Source organism: Balaenoptera borealis (assembly GCF_965194805.1).
Source record: "Balaenoptera borealis genome assembly, chromosome: 4".
NCBI classification, from domain to species: domain Eukaryota; kingdom Metazoa; phylum Chordata; class Mammalia; order Artiodactyla; family Balaenopteridae; genus Balaenoptera; species Balaenoptera borealis.
This window is the reverse complement of record NC_138861.1, coordinates 37314681-37331399: the sequence shown is the minus strand read 5'-3', so window position 1 is coordinate 37331399 and position 16719 is coordinate 37314681. Positions and strand designations below refer to the sequence as shown.

Below are 16719 nucleotides of genomic sequence, written 5' to 3'. Positions count from 1 at the left end.
CAAATAGTCAACCTTTAATTATCTAAGAGGCAACTTCCCACCATAGTCTCTTCCTTCTACCCCTTCTTCCCCTTCCCTATCCCACCCTTCTCCCCATTACTCATAAACCCATAACAGAGAAAAAGTGAGGGCCCAGCTGAGTTATGAGTTCAAATTCCCCAGACTGAATCGCTAGCACCATCAACTCTGCTGAAGTGAGATCTTGAGGGTATAATTCTTTGCAATTGATGAAATTGCTAGAGAAGAAAAAAACTACTGTCACTGACATTTGCCAACCTGTTTCTTCATAGTCTTCCAATTGAGCCACTGCTTCACGAGAAGTAATTGAGTGATTACTGAGAGTGAGTGCAGCGTAGAGAATTGCTAGCTCCTGTGGAAATCCATCATGGTGGGAATGCAGAGTTCAGAAATCTAAGGATGCTTACTTTCCAAACATCAAAAATGAGGGTGGATCTGTCAGCATTTGCATTACCCAGGAGTTAGGTAGCATTAAAAGCCAAAGACTTACAAAAGTAGAAAAAGGATAGTATTCCATTTTAAAATAAGAACCTCTAATGATTCTTGCAAGTATATTAGATTTATGTGTTCAATTTAGTACATTGAATGTAAATAAATTATGTATTTATTAGATGGTATGATGTATGTCTTGTTGAACCATGTGTTACATGTTTACACATTTTGCTTTTGGAAAGAAAAATTTGATAACTCCTGGAATAAAGCACATTATGCAGAAATTAGAAAGGCTAAATTCCTTGTGAAAAGATGGTGAAAAGCATTTACCAGTCATTAGCAAGGAAAAAATGTGTTTGGATTTCAAAATATGAATGGAATTTTATACCAAGAAACCAAGCTCTGGCAGTCCTTCTCACCCAGGTTTTAACCAATAGCTTTAAAATTGAACCTAATCAAGACAATAATTCCTTAATCTGCTAATTATCTGCCCTATTAGAGACTTAGCTGAATGCCAGTCTGTGTGTGTGTGTTTGTCTGTGCACCATGTAAGGCTGATATTCTTTATCAATTATTTCACGTACGTAGTCGCAGCTATGATGAATGACTATAGGTTTTACATGGTGGACCGGTATGGAATTTATATATGAATGTCAAAATGCTAATACTGGGTTTTGTTTGTGGAGGGAAACTCCTCATAATTATATTGCTAATGCACGTTACTCACTTATATCTGTGACCCAGGTAAATTGTATTAACATCAGCCTTTTTGATGAGTACACAGTTAGGTTTCAAAGATTGTTGATATAAATCTGTATACTTTGTTATAATAACTTTCTACTCTCTTAAAAAGCAAAGATTCTGTTTGTTGTAATAAACCAATTTCTGTAATACATTAATGACTTTTTCTACATTTTTGTTTTAGGAAATGACAAAAAGATGGAAGAAGAAGCTTCCTATTACTTGGGCTTAGCTCACTTGGCTGCTGGAGAGTATGAAACAGCATTAGCAGTAAGTTCAAGTTGACTTTTAATCACTACCACTTTTTATTTTTATTTTATTATATTTGTTTTATATTTTTTTTATTGTATGTTGTTATAAGGCCAACAGAAATGGGGTGGGCCGGGTGTCAGTGTACCTATTTATAGAGACTAAAGCAGAATAGCACTATTCTAGAAGCATTAAAAATTGGTTTTATTGATGAAAGTTAAATATATGGAGTAATGGGACCCTCCACTCCTATATCACCAAGGACAAGAGGAAATGGGTTTAAATGACAGCAAAAAGTAAATAGTAAAAAAAAAAAAAATTACAGCAAACATAATATGATCTGAGAAAGTTTTCTTAGAAAAAACTGTAGTTAATAAGCAATAGATTGAATTGCATTGCAGTGCACCTTTCCTTTGTGTGTGGGGAGTGGGAGAAGGAGGGCTGCAAAGGTGGAAGGCATTGCTAGTGCCAATCTGAGAAGTAGCCTGCTTCAGGATAAAAATCAGTGTTTGCCTATTTTATGACCAGGCTTGGTGTGTTTGACTAAAAAACCCAAAAAACAAAATGTCAAGAGCTATCTTTTCTGTAAAACTGAAATCATTTTTCTTTCATTCTTCTCATTTCAACTGTAACTTCTTATTGAATTTCACATACATCTCATGTAATAATCCTATTCGATATGAGTATTGGCTTTATTTTTCAGCTTTGAGGAGCTCTTGTTGGCTCTTTTAGATATTCATGCTAAACAGCATTCCTGTGATTGTGCTAAATATTTTTCTCTATCATCCTTAAAATTGGGTTTAATCGTAAGAGACTTGGGTTTTCCTAGTTGACCCTTCTACTTAATATTTTTTAGTTAATGACATGCACACAGCAAGGCTGTTGTGTTCCAGGTACTTTGAGGAACACAGAGGCCAACAAGATGCACACTTCCCTTTTGGAGCTAATTTAATGAGGGGGACCAACTTGTAAACAACTATAATTCAAAGCGGGATGAACAGGGGTTTTCTGAGTTCAGAGGTAAGAGTAGTTAGTTTCAACACTGAAGATCAGGAAGGTTGCACAGAAGAGCTTTTGAGGGGCAGGATTTATACAGGCAGAAAGCGTGAGAGTCGAGGATGATAGCATATGAGACACACACACACTCCCACACACTCAGTATGATCATAGTCAGTGGGTTTGAGAAGCAATGAATTGTCATGTACAAGACAGGATACAGTAGGAGATCAAGTTGGAAAATTAGGTGAAAATTAGCTTATAGATTCTCTCTTTCTCTCTCTCTATCACATGGCAGGCACATGGCAAAATAAATTCAAACAATACAATAGGGTTTACAGTGAAAAATAAATCTTCCTTCCGTCCCTGTACTCAGTCTCAAAGGCAAATACAGTTACAAGTTTCTGGTTTATCCTTCCAAAAATATTCATAGATATGCCTGGCATATAGGTGCATATATATATGTGTGTCCTTTTTGTTGTTTACAAAATGGTAACGTTTTATACACACTGTTCTGTCCCCTGAGTTAACTTCCTCCATACTAATGTATATATAGACATGCCTCATTTTAAAAGGGACTCATAGTATCCCATGGTATAGTTGTACTTTAATGGATTTAACTATCTCCTATTGGTGGGCATTTAGGTTATTTCCAATCAGTTTTGTTTCACAAAGGGTATAGCAGTGAATAGCTTTGTGCCAAAGTGAGAGAAGATCTACAGAATAAATTCCTAAGGGTGGAAGTGCTGGTTCAGAGAGGAGAGGAGATGAATTTAAAGAAAAATTTATTTTTATTTCTAATCTTCCCTTCAAAGAAGCTTAACAAGTTTATTGTCAAACAACAATAAATGAAGGTGACTGCTTCCTCAGGAGCTATGTATATCTTTAGGAAATTAGACATATGTATTAACACATGTTGTGAATATTTTTCCAGGCCACTGTTTTTTGGCCTTATTATGAAATTCTTCCATCCTGAACTTTTAGATACGTGTGTGGCCAAATTTATCAATTTTTTCTTGTATGACTTCTGGACATTCTTAGAAAGGCTGTACTCATTCTAAGTACAGCCTTTCTAAGAATTAGGAATTCATCGTAATTCCAAGATTATACTTTTTAATCTTTTGGAGGGTTGGAGGGTCTTGAATGCTTTGTTGGAATGTGAAGCTCATTTTTTAAGCAATGTGGAATGTTTGGTGACTTTGATGAGGCTGGTGGCATGATCTCATTCATTTACTGACAACTGTTTATTGAGCACCTTCTAAGTGACAGACAACATGCCAGGCATGATGAATCTGATCTATAGTTTTGGAAGATAACAGTAGTGGTGTAGGGTAGTCTAGTAATGAATGTATTTAAGAAGCAGCATTTGGCATCCAAGTGACAAATTTCTTGATACTGTTACTCCTTTCAAAAAAGTATTGAAATTATTTTTCTGGAGGTAAGGAAACCATAAATCAAATGTGAAGCTCGCATTCGTATTAACTGTGTGACCTTGGACAAATCCCTTAAATTCTCTAAGTCTCAATTGCCTCAACTAATAAGTATATTTACTTTTTGGGGGGTTGAATGGTGGCCTTAAAAAGATATGTCCACTTTCTAATCCCTGGAATCTATGAATTTTACCATATTTAGAAAAAAGGTCTTTGCAGATGTAATTAAGTTAAGGCTCTTGAGATGAGGTGATCATTGTGCTGGATTTTCTGGCTGGGCTCTAAATCCAGTGACAGGGTCCTTATAAGAAAAAGGCAGAAGGAGGTTTGAAACAGACAGAAGACAAGAAGACATGCCCACAGAGGACAAGTCCCTGTGAAGATGGTGGTAGAGATTGAAGTTGCAGTGCCACAAGTCAAGGGATGCCTGGAGCAACCAGAAGCTTGAAGAGGCAGGAAGGATCCCCTCCCCGTAAGAACATGGTCCTGCCAACCCTTTGATTTCAGATTGCTAGGCTTCAAAACTGTGAAAGAATCCATTCCTTTATTTTTTTTTTAACATCTTTATTGGAGTATAATTGCTTTACATTGTTGTGTTAGTTTCTACTGTATAATGAAGTGAATCAGCTATACATATACATATATCCCCATATCCCCTCCCTCTTGTGTCTCCCTCCCACCCTCCCTATCCCACCCTTCTAGCTGGTCACAAAGCACCGAGCTGATCTCCCTGTGCTATGTGGCTACTTCCCACTAGCTATCTATTCTACATTTGGTAGTGTACATATGTCCATGCCACTCTCTCACTTCTTCCGCCTCCCCGTGTCCACAAGTCCATTCCCTATGTCTGCGTCTTTATTCCTGTCCTGCCCCTAGGTTCTTCAGAATCTTTTTTTTTTTTAGATTCCATATATATGTGATAGCATACGGTATTTGTTTTTCTCTTTCTGACTTACTTCACTCTGTATGACAGACTCTAGGTCCATCCCCCTCATTACCAATAACTCAATTTCATTTCTTTTTATGGCTGAGGAATATTCCATTGTATATATGTGCCACATCTTATTTATCCATTCCTCTGTCGATGGACACTTAGGTTGCTTTCATTTCCTGGCTATTGTAAATAGTGCTGCAATGAACATTGTGGTACATGACTCTTTTTGAATTATGGCTTTCTCAGAGTATATGCCCAGTAGTGGGATTCTGGGTTATATGGTAGTTCTATTTTTAGTTTTTTAAGGAATCTCCATACTGTTCTCCATAGTGGCTGTATCAATTTACATTCTGACTATAAGACACTGATGAAAGAAATTAAAGATGATATAAACAGATGGAGAGATATACCATGTTCTTGGTTCAGAAGAATCAACACTGTGAAAATGACTACACTACCCAAAGCAATCTACAGATTCAATGCAATCCCTATCAAACTACCAATGGCATTTTTCACAGAACTAAAACAGAAAATTGCACAGTTTGTATAGAAACAAAAGAGACCCCGAATAGTCAAAGGAATCTTGAGAAAGAAAAACGGAACTGGAGGAATCAGGCTCCTGGACTTCAGACTATACTACAAAGCTACAGTAATCAAGACCATATGGTACTGGCACAAAAAAACAGAAATATAGATCAATGGAACAGGATAGAAAGCCCAGAGATAAACCCACACACATATGGTCACTTTATCTTTGATAAAGGAGGCAATAATATACAATGGAGAAAAGACAGCCTCTTCAATAAGTGGTGCTTGGAAAACTGGACAGCTACATGTAAGAGAATGAAATTAGAACACTCCCTAACACCATACACAAAAATAAACTCAAAATGGATTAAAGACCTAGATGTAAGACCAGACACTATCAAACTCTTAGAGGAAAACATAGGCAGACTCTATGACATAAATCACAGCAAGATCCTTTTTGACCCACCTCCTAGAGAAAGGGAAATAAAAACAAAAATAAACAATGGGACCTAATGAAACTTAAAAGCACAGCAAAGGAAACCATAAACAAGATGAAAAGACAACCCTCAGAATAGGAGAAAATATTTGCAAACAAAACAACTGACAAAGGATTAATCTCCAAAATATACAAGCAGCTCATGCAACTCAATATCAAAAAAACCAACAACCCAATCCAAAAATGGGCAGAAAACCTAAATAGACATTTCTCTGAAGAAGATATACAGATTGCCAACAAACACATGAAAGGATGCTCAACATCACTAATCATTAGAGAAATGCAAATCAAAACTACAATGAGGTATCACCTCACACCGGTCAGAATGGCCATCATCAAAAATTCTACAAACAATAAATGCTGGAGAGGATGTGGAGAAAAGGGAACTCTCTTGCATTCCTTTATTTTTGAGCCATTTAGTTTGCCTTGTTACTTCAGTCCTAGGAAGCTAATACATAGGATGATTAGAAAAGACAATTTATATCAAGTTTTTAAAGAGTGCCTGCCTGGTATATAATAAACTTTTGACAATTAGTAGCTTTTATTATTTTTACACTAATCAACTAAGTCTCTGGGCTTTAGTAGTAGTAGTGAATATGGAACAAAATAGATTCAGAAGTTCTGGGGGACTTGGAATTAGATTAAATCTGGGAGGTGAGGGAGACAGTGGCGTGCAGATGGGCCTAGGTTCCTGGCTGTAGAGCTGCATGGCCTCTGGTGGGGGTTGCCACAGGACGCCCAGCCTTGGGGGGAAATGAGGAGTTCAGTTTTGAATATGTTGAGTTTGAGGAGTTTTTGAGATAGCCAAGGAGAGATCTATAGACAGTGGTATATGTGGGCCTGGAGCTCAAGAGGAGGTCTGGATTGAAGATGCTGTGTAAATTTGAGGCTGTATAAATTTGCAAGTTTTCAGCATATTGAAGTTGTTGAGTGGAGGAGATTTCCTAGAGACAGTTAATGATGAATGAAAAAGTTCTAGGGCCAAGCTGGGAGAAGGAGGTGCCAAGGAGATTAAGCAGTGTCTCTGGAGAGGTAGCAGGAAAACCAGGAATAGATGATGGCATATAAGCCAAGGAAACCAGCGTGTCTAAAGGATAGAAGTGAGCACATTCCTTCTGTCTCCTATCCCGGTTTGGGACTGGAATGAGAGAGCTCCTTGCAGATATTTCCAGTAAGAGCTCAACCCCCTCACCCAGGCATGTACCTCACTGAGAGTCAAGGTTAGTTCATTCTTGTCATGTAACTCTCCAGCCAGGGCGGAGTCTTTGGAAAACCAGGCAGGTCAGCTCACTGCTACTGTCAAGAGTAACCTGTGTGGTTGGGAAGAACCAGGGACTTGCTTGAGGCAGAATATTGTTACCTTCTTGGAACACAGCTCACCCAGAACTGAGAATTTGCAGGAATCAAGCATAAGATTTGAGCCAGACCCATGGGCAGAGCTGCAGCGCCAATGAAGAATCTGTTGTCAGGTCTGGATACAAGATGCTAAGAGCAAACTCGAAAAGGCATCAGATTCACAGCTGGAAAACAGGAGGCAGGAAACAGGTACCAGGGAATCACCAGAGAATGGGAATTTGGGGCTGGGATGTGGCTGGGTGGAGAATGGACACTGAACAGTTGTACCTGATTCGGGGCATGAAGGTATTCCAGCTGGGGCTGATTTTAGAAGGCAGCGTGTTTTTGCTGTTGCACTGAAATTAGTTCCCACAAAACCTGACATCTTGCTTTGATTTCAGATAGATGACCGCATCTTTTCATTCTCTCTAGTATCTTACTTTAGCCACGTTTCCCTCCTTCCTTTCAGATATAAAAGGACATTCTTCAGACTTGAGTTTCAATCCCCTTTCAGTTTTTTTTTTACGTTTATTTTATTGAAGTACAGTTGATACACAATGTTGTGTTAATTTCTGCTGAACAGCAAAGTGACTCAGTTATACATATATATACATTCTTTTTCATATTCTTTTCCATTATGGTTTATCACAGGATATTGAATAGAGTTCTCTGTGCCTTTTCACTTTTTTCTTTCTGGACTTGGTGAAGGTGATCGTATAACCTAGTGATCTATTTTCTATTTTCAAACTACAGCCTGTCTTTCCTTCTGCAGCTGCTCTCCGTCTGAAGGCATGGCTTCTAGTTTACAAGATATCTATTGGAAACCCACACCTTATTTAGTGAATGTATTGTAAAAAAAGAATTACATGATCAATTAATAGATAAGATTGATTCCCTGATTGGTTGATTAGGTATCTGCCTGGTTATCTAACCACAAGGTAAATATTCAACACATAAAAAAAGAATTTTTCTTTTGAAATCCTTTTTTATCCTACTTTCCCACCCTGTGTAGTATTACCAACACTATCTTCATCTGTTCTAAAGCATCCATGGTGTTTCTGTCACACTGTAGTTCTGGAGGGCAGTAAGAATGCCCTGAAATCAACTTCGTCATGTGGGAACCAGCTTGAGAAAGCGTCCAGTTAGATTTAACATTGCCTTTTCATATTCAGTCTATCTCATCATCAATTCTGTACACTGTTTTTATTCTCTCACTTGTATTTTAAGTTTATAATTTGGAATATTTTCAGATTTTCAGTATCTTGCCCCTAGATTCAAGCACTACCTCTAACAAATTTCTTCTCCCTTCCGGTAATGTTGTTCATCTGTTTAAAGATTTTTACGTGATTTTTTCAAAGAATCTTGACTTAGAGAAACCTGTCACAAGTAAATATCCCTAATGAATGGTTCTGATGATCTGAAACAGAAGGGACTCTGAAATTTTGCTAATGTATCTCAATTTTAAAACTTTAATTTATTAATAAATGATTAATACATGTAATAGAAGACTATGTTGACAAGTATATGAATAAGGTTTGGTCATCCATTCTTTGCTGACCAAGCATTCTTTACTGAATGACGGACTAGCACTAAACTAAAAACAAATAATGGATTTATTTAGGGCTGAAATACCTACTAATGAGAAAAGGGCATTTGGTGAAGAGAAGTGATAGTTCCTGTCATAAACCTGTGCAGCAGGTCACAGAGACGCTGACATTTAAAGAGGAGAAAGCTACCCACGTATATCAATCAGGTGCTGAGGAAAGAAATAGTAATTCCCTTTGGCCATCATCAATTTCCACCTGAAAATGTTCCAAGTAGAGTAAATTCTGAATTTTAGAAAGTAAATGTATCTTATGAAGTCCTAAGATTTCAAAGAGAAAAATATTTTACCAAAAATCACATTCAAGACATTATGCAAAGTTGGCCCAGCTCCCACAATCGAATATTGCAACCATAAAGTTATTTTAAGAAAAAGGATGGTCCTATCGTAGTAAATTGTTTTCATGCATGAATTTTCTTTCTCTCTAAATACTCTATTCCACTTCCTAATCTTAGGAACATCAACTTTACTTTGTCTTCGGTACATTCAGTGAGTTATTTGCTTCCCATTGTTTAGTGATAATATAGCCTATCAAAAATTATACTGTGAAAGAAAAATTCACCATATTGATATTTCATTTGCTTTTGTAGTACAAAATTCTTGTCCTAGTATTTAATTATTCCATATACAAAACAGTAGCTCTTTGTATGTTTGGAGACATGTCAGCATCTTTATAATAAATTAGAATGCTTCTAATATTGGTGTTAGCTTGTATGCATGGTTAACCCAAATCTCTAGCCTCATCAGCAGCATCCCATAGGAAAATGCATGTAAACAATATAGCAGAAAAAAATAGTTACACTAATATTCTAGCAACTAGCAGATTGTAGATAAATATTAACAATGGAGGGTATGGGTCATATTTGTAAAATGATATATTCTTATGTTTTCACTAATTGTAATTAAATTTTAGTTATTCTTTTAACTCAATAGATGCAAACAAAGACAAAGCTATTATATATCAGCAGGCATTTTTTTTGTTTTGTTTTGTTTTGTTTTGTTTTGTTTTAAACATCTTTATTGAAGTATAATTGCTTTACAATGGTGTATTAGTTTCTGCTTTATAACAAAGTGAATCAGTTATACATATACATATGTTCCCATATCTCTTCCCTCTTGCATCTCCCTCCCTCCCACCCTCCCCATCCCACCCCTCTAGGTGGTCACAAAGCACCGAGCTGATCTCCCTGTGCTATGCGGCTGCTTCCCACTAGCTATCTATTTTACATTTGATAGTGTATATATGTCCATGACGCTCTCTCACCCTGTCACATCTCACCCCTCCCCCTCCCCATATCCTCAAGTCCATTCTCTAGTAGGTCTGTGTCTTTATTCCCGTCTTGCCACTAGGTTCTTCATGGCCTTTTTTTTTTTTTTTTCCTTAGATTCCATATATATGTGTTAGCGTACTGTATTTGTTTTTCTCTTTCTGACTTACTTCACTCTGTATGACAGACTCTAACTCCATCCACCTCATTACAAATACCTCCATTTCATTTCTCTTTATGGCTGAGTAATATTCCATTGTATATATGTGCCACATCTTCTTTATCCATTCATCCAATGATGGACTTTTTAACAAAGGATGATTGATTTGATTTGTAATGTTTAAGGCACAGAAAGTTTGGGGATTCTTACAGTTGTTTCCATTTAGTTTTTTCTGTGTTCAACTTGATACCTTCTCCCTTAAAAGTCACTCCGTCCTTGATGACAGTGGGTTCTTCATCTAAATGGTAATCTAGCTGACACACACATGCCTTGGCAGATTCTACGGTAACATACATAAAACAAATTTTCCTTTTGGTCACTTTTATAAGTGAAGATTTTTATCTACCATGAAACCATGATGCAACCCGAATAAATGTGAGTTCTTCATGGCTCTCTTGGTGGAATACCATATTAAAAGGAAAACATCCACCAAGCTAAAAGAAAAGTAATATCAATTCCTCCTTACTTGTCCTCAAAGAACAAGAGGTAAAGTTCTTAACTCACAGTAACATCTTTTAGACTCTTCTCTCCTTCCATTTAAAATTTTTTTTCAATTTGTCCTTCTCTAGATATCCTGAAGCCTGTATCTTCATGTCACTCTCTGGACCCCAAAGTTCCTTCCTGTGTTCCACTCACACATGGTTAATCACCCCTCTCCCTTCCCTCTCTCATCTGCCTGCTTTTCTCTCTCACATCAAGAAATTGTGCCTCTTCAACAGGCACATGAAAAGATGCTCAACATCGCTAATTATTAGAGAAATGCAAATCAAAACTATAATAACGTACACCTCATACCGGTCAGAATGGCCATCATTAAAAAGTCTACCAATAACAAATGCTGGAGAAGGTGTGGAGAAAAGGGAACCCTCATACACCATTGGTGGGAAAGTAAATTGGTGTAGCCACTATGGAAAACAGTATGGAGGTTCCTCAAAAAACTCAAAGTAGAGTTGCCATATGATCCAACGATCCCACTCCTGGGCATATATCTAGAGAAAACTCTAATTCGAAAACATACATGCACCCCAAAGTTCATAGCAGCACTATTTACAATAAGCCAAGACATGGAAACAACCTAAATGTCCATGGACAGATGAATGGATAAAGAAGATGTGGTATATATATATACAATGGAACACTACTGAGCCATAAAAAAGAATGAACTAATGCCATTTGCAGCAACATGGATCGACCTAGAGATTATCATACTAAGTGAAGTAAGTCAGACAGAGAAAGACAAATACCATATGATATCACTTATATGTGGAATCTGAAATATGATGCAAATGAACCTATCTATGAAACAGAAACAGACTCACAGACATTGAGAACAGACTTGTGGTTGCCAAGGGGGAGGTGGAGTGGGGGAGGGATGGATTGGGAGTTTGGTATTAGCAGATGCAAACTATTATATATAGAATGGGCAAATAACAAAGTCCTACAGTATAGTACAGGGAACTATATTCATAGTTTCCTGTGATTAACCATAAGGGGAAAGAATATGAAAAGAATGTATATGTATACATGTATAACTGAATCACTTTGCTATACAGTAGAAATTAACACAACATTGTAAATTACTATACTTTAATAAAATAAATTAAAAAGAAAAAGAAATTGTGGTTCTTTTTAGCAGGCTCGTTTCTACTTCTTCTATCCCTACTCTTTCCCCCTAAAATTCTAACTCTCATATGCATAGTAGAGGCCCAGTATGGGGGGCTGGTTTGGGGGAGGAAGGAGGAGTGGGCCAGGCCAGAACTAGTAGCTGGGAAAGGAAAGGAAACAAATACTCCTGCAGGAATTGCTTTTGATTCTCTTGCTCTTTATGTGACACATTGTTGAAAACTATATGTGAAAAGAAATGTTAAAAAAAAAAAAAAAAAAAAAAGAGAGAACTGGAAAGAAAGTGAAGAAGCCAAGGGCCAAGGCAAAGGAGAGATGGAGAAAGAGGTGCTCTGAGGCTCTATCTTCATTTAGGTCTTTGGTGCATTCATTCACATGCTTCAACTCTGCAAAGTTCTGCACATTTGCAGTATAGGATGATATGATAAATCTTTCTGATGGACCATACCTACTAATGTACATAGTCTGAATCAGTTTGTCTACAGGAGCAATTGCTTCTTCAATCTGCCTTTCACCCTTTCCTATCTTCTTTCAGCTCTGTGTACTAGACTGTGAGAAGTTTGGGACCAGTTTAATAGGGTATCATAATATTTAGTTAGAGTTGCCTGGGTGGATACAATGCTCACATCTGTTACCAAATCTGTGATTCTTAGAAGTCTGCATGAAGTAAAGGCAGTAAATGCTAGCATTCTTCAGATAGGGAACTCTCAATTGCTTTTTAGAGAGTATATTTAACAACTCTTTGAAAAGAGAGGACAATGTGAAATGGTTAAGATGGTGGACTTTAAAATCAGCTGATGGAGGATGGAATCCCAGCTCTGCTATCACCTCACCATATGACATTACATAAGCAAAGTGATGTTTCTGAGCATTAATTTCTTCATCTGTAAAATGGGAATAATACTGCTCCCTAACTCAGCACAGCTCTGTGAAATTAAGTGAGAAAACGTGTGTAAAGTTTGTGGCATAAAGTCTAACATATAGAAAACTGTGACTATTATATTACCATTAATATGCATAAAATAACTAGTTTCCAAAGTGCTAGATGGTCAAACATCTACAAAAATCACAATTTCTGGTTTTTGCTCTAGGCCCAAGTATTCCCAAACCAACAGTTAACATAGGATAAAATGTTAAATGTGTAGGTGAAAGTCTTTAAAAAGCTGTTGGAAGTAGGATTTTATTTAGAAAGTATGTTACATAATAAAGATCGTCTTTATGTAATATAGTTCAAGTGTACATAGCAATATCTCTCTAATTTTTTTTTTTTAATTTTTATTTATTTATTTTTATTTATTTATGGCTGTGTTGGGTCCTCATTTCTGTGCGAGGGCTTTCTGTAGTTGTGGCAAGTGGGGGCCACTCTTCATCACGGTGCTCGGGCCTCTCACCATCGCGGCCTATCTTGTTGCGGAGCACAGGCTCCAGACGCGCAGGCTCAGCAATTGTGGCTCACGGGCCTAGTTGCTCCGTGGCATGTGGAATCTTCCCAGACCAGGGCTCGAACCCCTGTCCCCTGCATTGGCAGGCAGATTCTCAACCACTGCACCACCAGGGAAACCCCTCTAATTCTTTTTTTATTGAAGTATAGTTGATTTATTATACAATGTTTCAGGTGTACCAGCAAAGTGATTCACATATATATTTATGAATATGTATTTATTCTTTATATATATATATTTTTTTTTTCTTTTCCAGATTCTTTTCCATTATAGGTTATTACAAGATGTTAAATATAGTTCCCTGTGCTACACAGTAGGTCCTTGTTGTTTACCTATTTTATATATAATAGTATCTGTTAATGCCAAATTCCTAATTTATGCCCCCCTTTCCCCTTTTGTAACCATTAGTTTGTTTTCTATGTCTGTGAGTCTATTTCTGTTTTGTAAATAAGTTCATTTGTATCATTTTTTTTTTAGATTTCACATATAAGTGATATCTCTAATTGTTAAGCGGTTAAATATTTGAATTGACAGTAGGTTTTGAACTGTAGTCTTTATATGGAAGGTAACTACGGTGTAGAAAGAGCATGTGAGAGTTGAAGTTAGAAGAGATGGATCTTAGTCCTGTCTGCCACATATGGGCTGCTGACCTTAGCTTAGTCACTTAACTTCTTGGAGGCTCAGTTTCATTTGTAAAATAAGGATGACAATGGCAGCTTCACTATATCTTTGTGAAAATCAAAAGAAATAAAAGTATGTTTACACTTTAGTCTATCAACAGTTTTCAGATGTAAGGTACCATTATTACTACAGGCTATGATATAATTAGCACTGAACAATGACAGCAATGATACTCTAGTAGGTAACATTTACTGAGTATCTATTGAAAGCTCCTACTTTGTACTTATTTTTTTCTTAACTGTAATTCACTAAATGTATCATATGTAAATTACAGAGTGCTTACATTTATCTTTGTAGTGGCACATATTTTTCTAATGGAAATATAATAAACCAACATTTTATGGAAAACTTTTTATTGATTTATTAATAACTTTTCCTTGAGTTAAAAAAGGCATTTATCCAAAAAATAAAAGAAGAAATTTGAGTCATTTCTTAATTTAAAGATCAGAGCTCTTCACTGTCCATTAAATAGAAGTTGTCTTTACTTGCAATTAGAAATCATTACCTAAAATTGACCCTTCTGTTCCTGTTTAATGGCCTGTTTAATGGCCTGAGTGTCTGAGAGGAGCTCAGATGCTGGCACAGAGGAAGCATGGCCTCCTCCTCCCAGAGGACCTCTGGTTATCATTATACAAAACATGCAGACAGTCCTGTGTGCAGCCAGTGCGCCTCTTGGTCCCGTGTAGTTCATCACCAGCTTGGGAAGCATGCTACAGAGGGCTCGCCGTGCAGCTTGAGACGGTTCAGGTGTAAGCTCAGGGGTCTCAGCAGTCATTTTGCTGCTTTACATCAGAGTTTTTATCCGCCTTATCCTTTTGCCCCGTGACCCACCTCAAGCAGCCTCCTTCTTGGGAATCTAAAGGAGCAGCTGTTCTGTGTCCCATTTCCCCCAGTTGTTGCCGTGCAGACCTCTTTCTATTCAGCATCGTAGACCCTCCACACACACCCCAACCACTATCCAAATAGCACTTCCTTCATTTTCATTCCATACATTTTGCTAAGTAGAGAAATGTTCAAAATATCCGTTATCTGACAAGCAAAAAAAGGTCATAGGATTAGAAAAAACACTGATATAAGAAGAAAATAGTCATATTTCCTAATTTTAAAAAATGGATCGATTTCCAAATCATAGAATTCTATTACTCCAAATTATTAAGCAATAACTTACAGCATGGTATGTGTGTATTCCATATCTGATCTTATTTAATACCTTTTGAACAGTTAGCCTTATTTGGAAAATAGTATTTTAAGTAGTTCATTAAAAATGCGTTTTAATAATTTGGAGATTATGAAAACTAAAATGTTTTACTAATAATTTTGCTACTGTTATCTCTGTATTTAAAGTCATGACCTTTCTAAAGCATTAAAACAGATAACCTTAGAGTAACAAGTATAAAAATTTCTGTAGCAAAGACCGCAGACTAGAATCTTAGTAAATTAAATTTTAATTTTAATTTTAAAATTTCCCCGTTAATGGGGAGCTAACTCTACTTAAACCCTTTTTTTTTTTTTTTTTTTTTTTTAGGTTTCCTAATGGTTCTTTTTCTTTACAATGTTACAGCTTAGGAAAATAGCATGTGTGTTATTGTGTTTTTCTTCTTTTTAAATGATGAATACATAATGGTATCTCTCATAGAAATTACAGTATTTGTCACTTAAATGACAAAAGCATTACAGAAAAATTTAAAAACTCAAGAAAAAATAAAAGTCTGTATTTTTAAAAGCAGTAATCTGTATGGCAAAATTTACAAGTTGTGGACTTTCACGGAAATGAAAAGATGTTTTATGTCAGGAAAGAAAGTTCATGGCCTAAATGAATATAAACACTGATTTTCTAGTAATAAAATTTATTTATTTATTTTTTAAATGTGAAAGCTGGTTTTAAATTCCCTTGAGATCTAGAATACTACTTTAACCAAAACTTTCTGAATATTATTATTACTTCTTGTAAAAAAAAAAAAGTGCTGCTAGAGTAGCTCTTTACAAAGCTGCTGAAATTTTTGTTTCCAGTCATTTTAAGAAATAGTGCAAAAATTTCAGATATCTGCTTTGAGAGAAAATGAAGAGAAGGATAATTATTTCTATTTGGTTCATTCTAAAGAGGGTGAACTTCAAGACTCTGAAAATTGAGACTCTAATCAACTATCCCGAATAGTGACATATGGAACATAATGTATGTAGACTCCTTAAAGTTCAAGGCCTAGCATATGAAAATGTTCTTTGGAGCAATAAAGCAACCTGCATAGTTCATCACAAGACTAATTGTATGACAGACCTAGGGGCAACGGCACAGCTGTTAGCAAACGTTGATCCAGAGGCCCCCAAAGAAGAGGCATCACACCTGCAAGAAGCCGGGGATGATTATAGGATTAGATGGGTTAAACAACAATCCTGTGCAGATCATACTTCATCATTATAAATCGAGCCAAATTATATATTTTTCCTCTACAACATGGGAGGGGTAACTTCAGAAAGAAAAATGTCGTTCAACATCTTAAAACTTATCCAAAGTATTCTCAAATGTATCTGCAGTGTAGATAGTTTCTTGATCTTCAATTAACAGCTATATTGACTTATAGAGATTATCAGTATAATTAGTGCTCAATAAAAACAATGTATACTAGACTCTAAAAAATAGCATTAATCCTATACTACTAATATTCAATCTATATACTTAAAAATATTTAAAAACTATTTTACCCAGTAATTTCAACTTTCTCCCT

The 16719-nt window shown here is 36.4% G+C and overlaps 1 protein-coding gene across 3 annotated transcripts in view; it reads left to right on the top strand.

The window, feature by feature from the left end:
* Positions 1-16719, top strand: part of TTC29 (tetratricopeptide repeat domain 29) — a 255421-nt gene that overhangs the window by 80480 nt on the left and 158222 nt on the right. For all 3 annotated transcript variants that reach the window (XM_082389007.1, XM_082389008.1, XM_082389006.1), the window contains one exon: positions 1376-1461. In XM_082389007.1, the coding sequence (XP_082245133.1) occupies positions 1376-1461 (86 nt within the window). The remainder of the gene's footprint in view (positions 1-1375; positions 1462-16719) is intronic.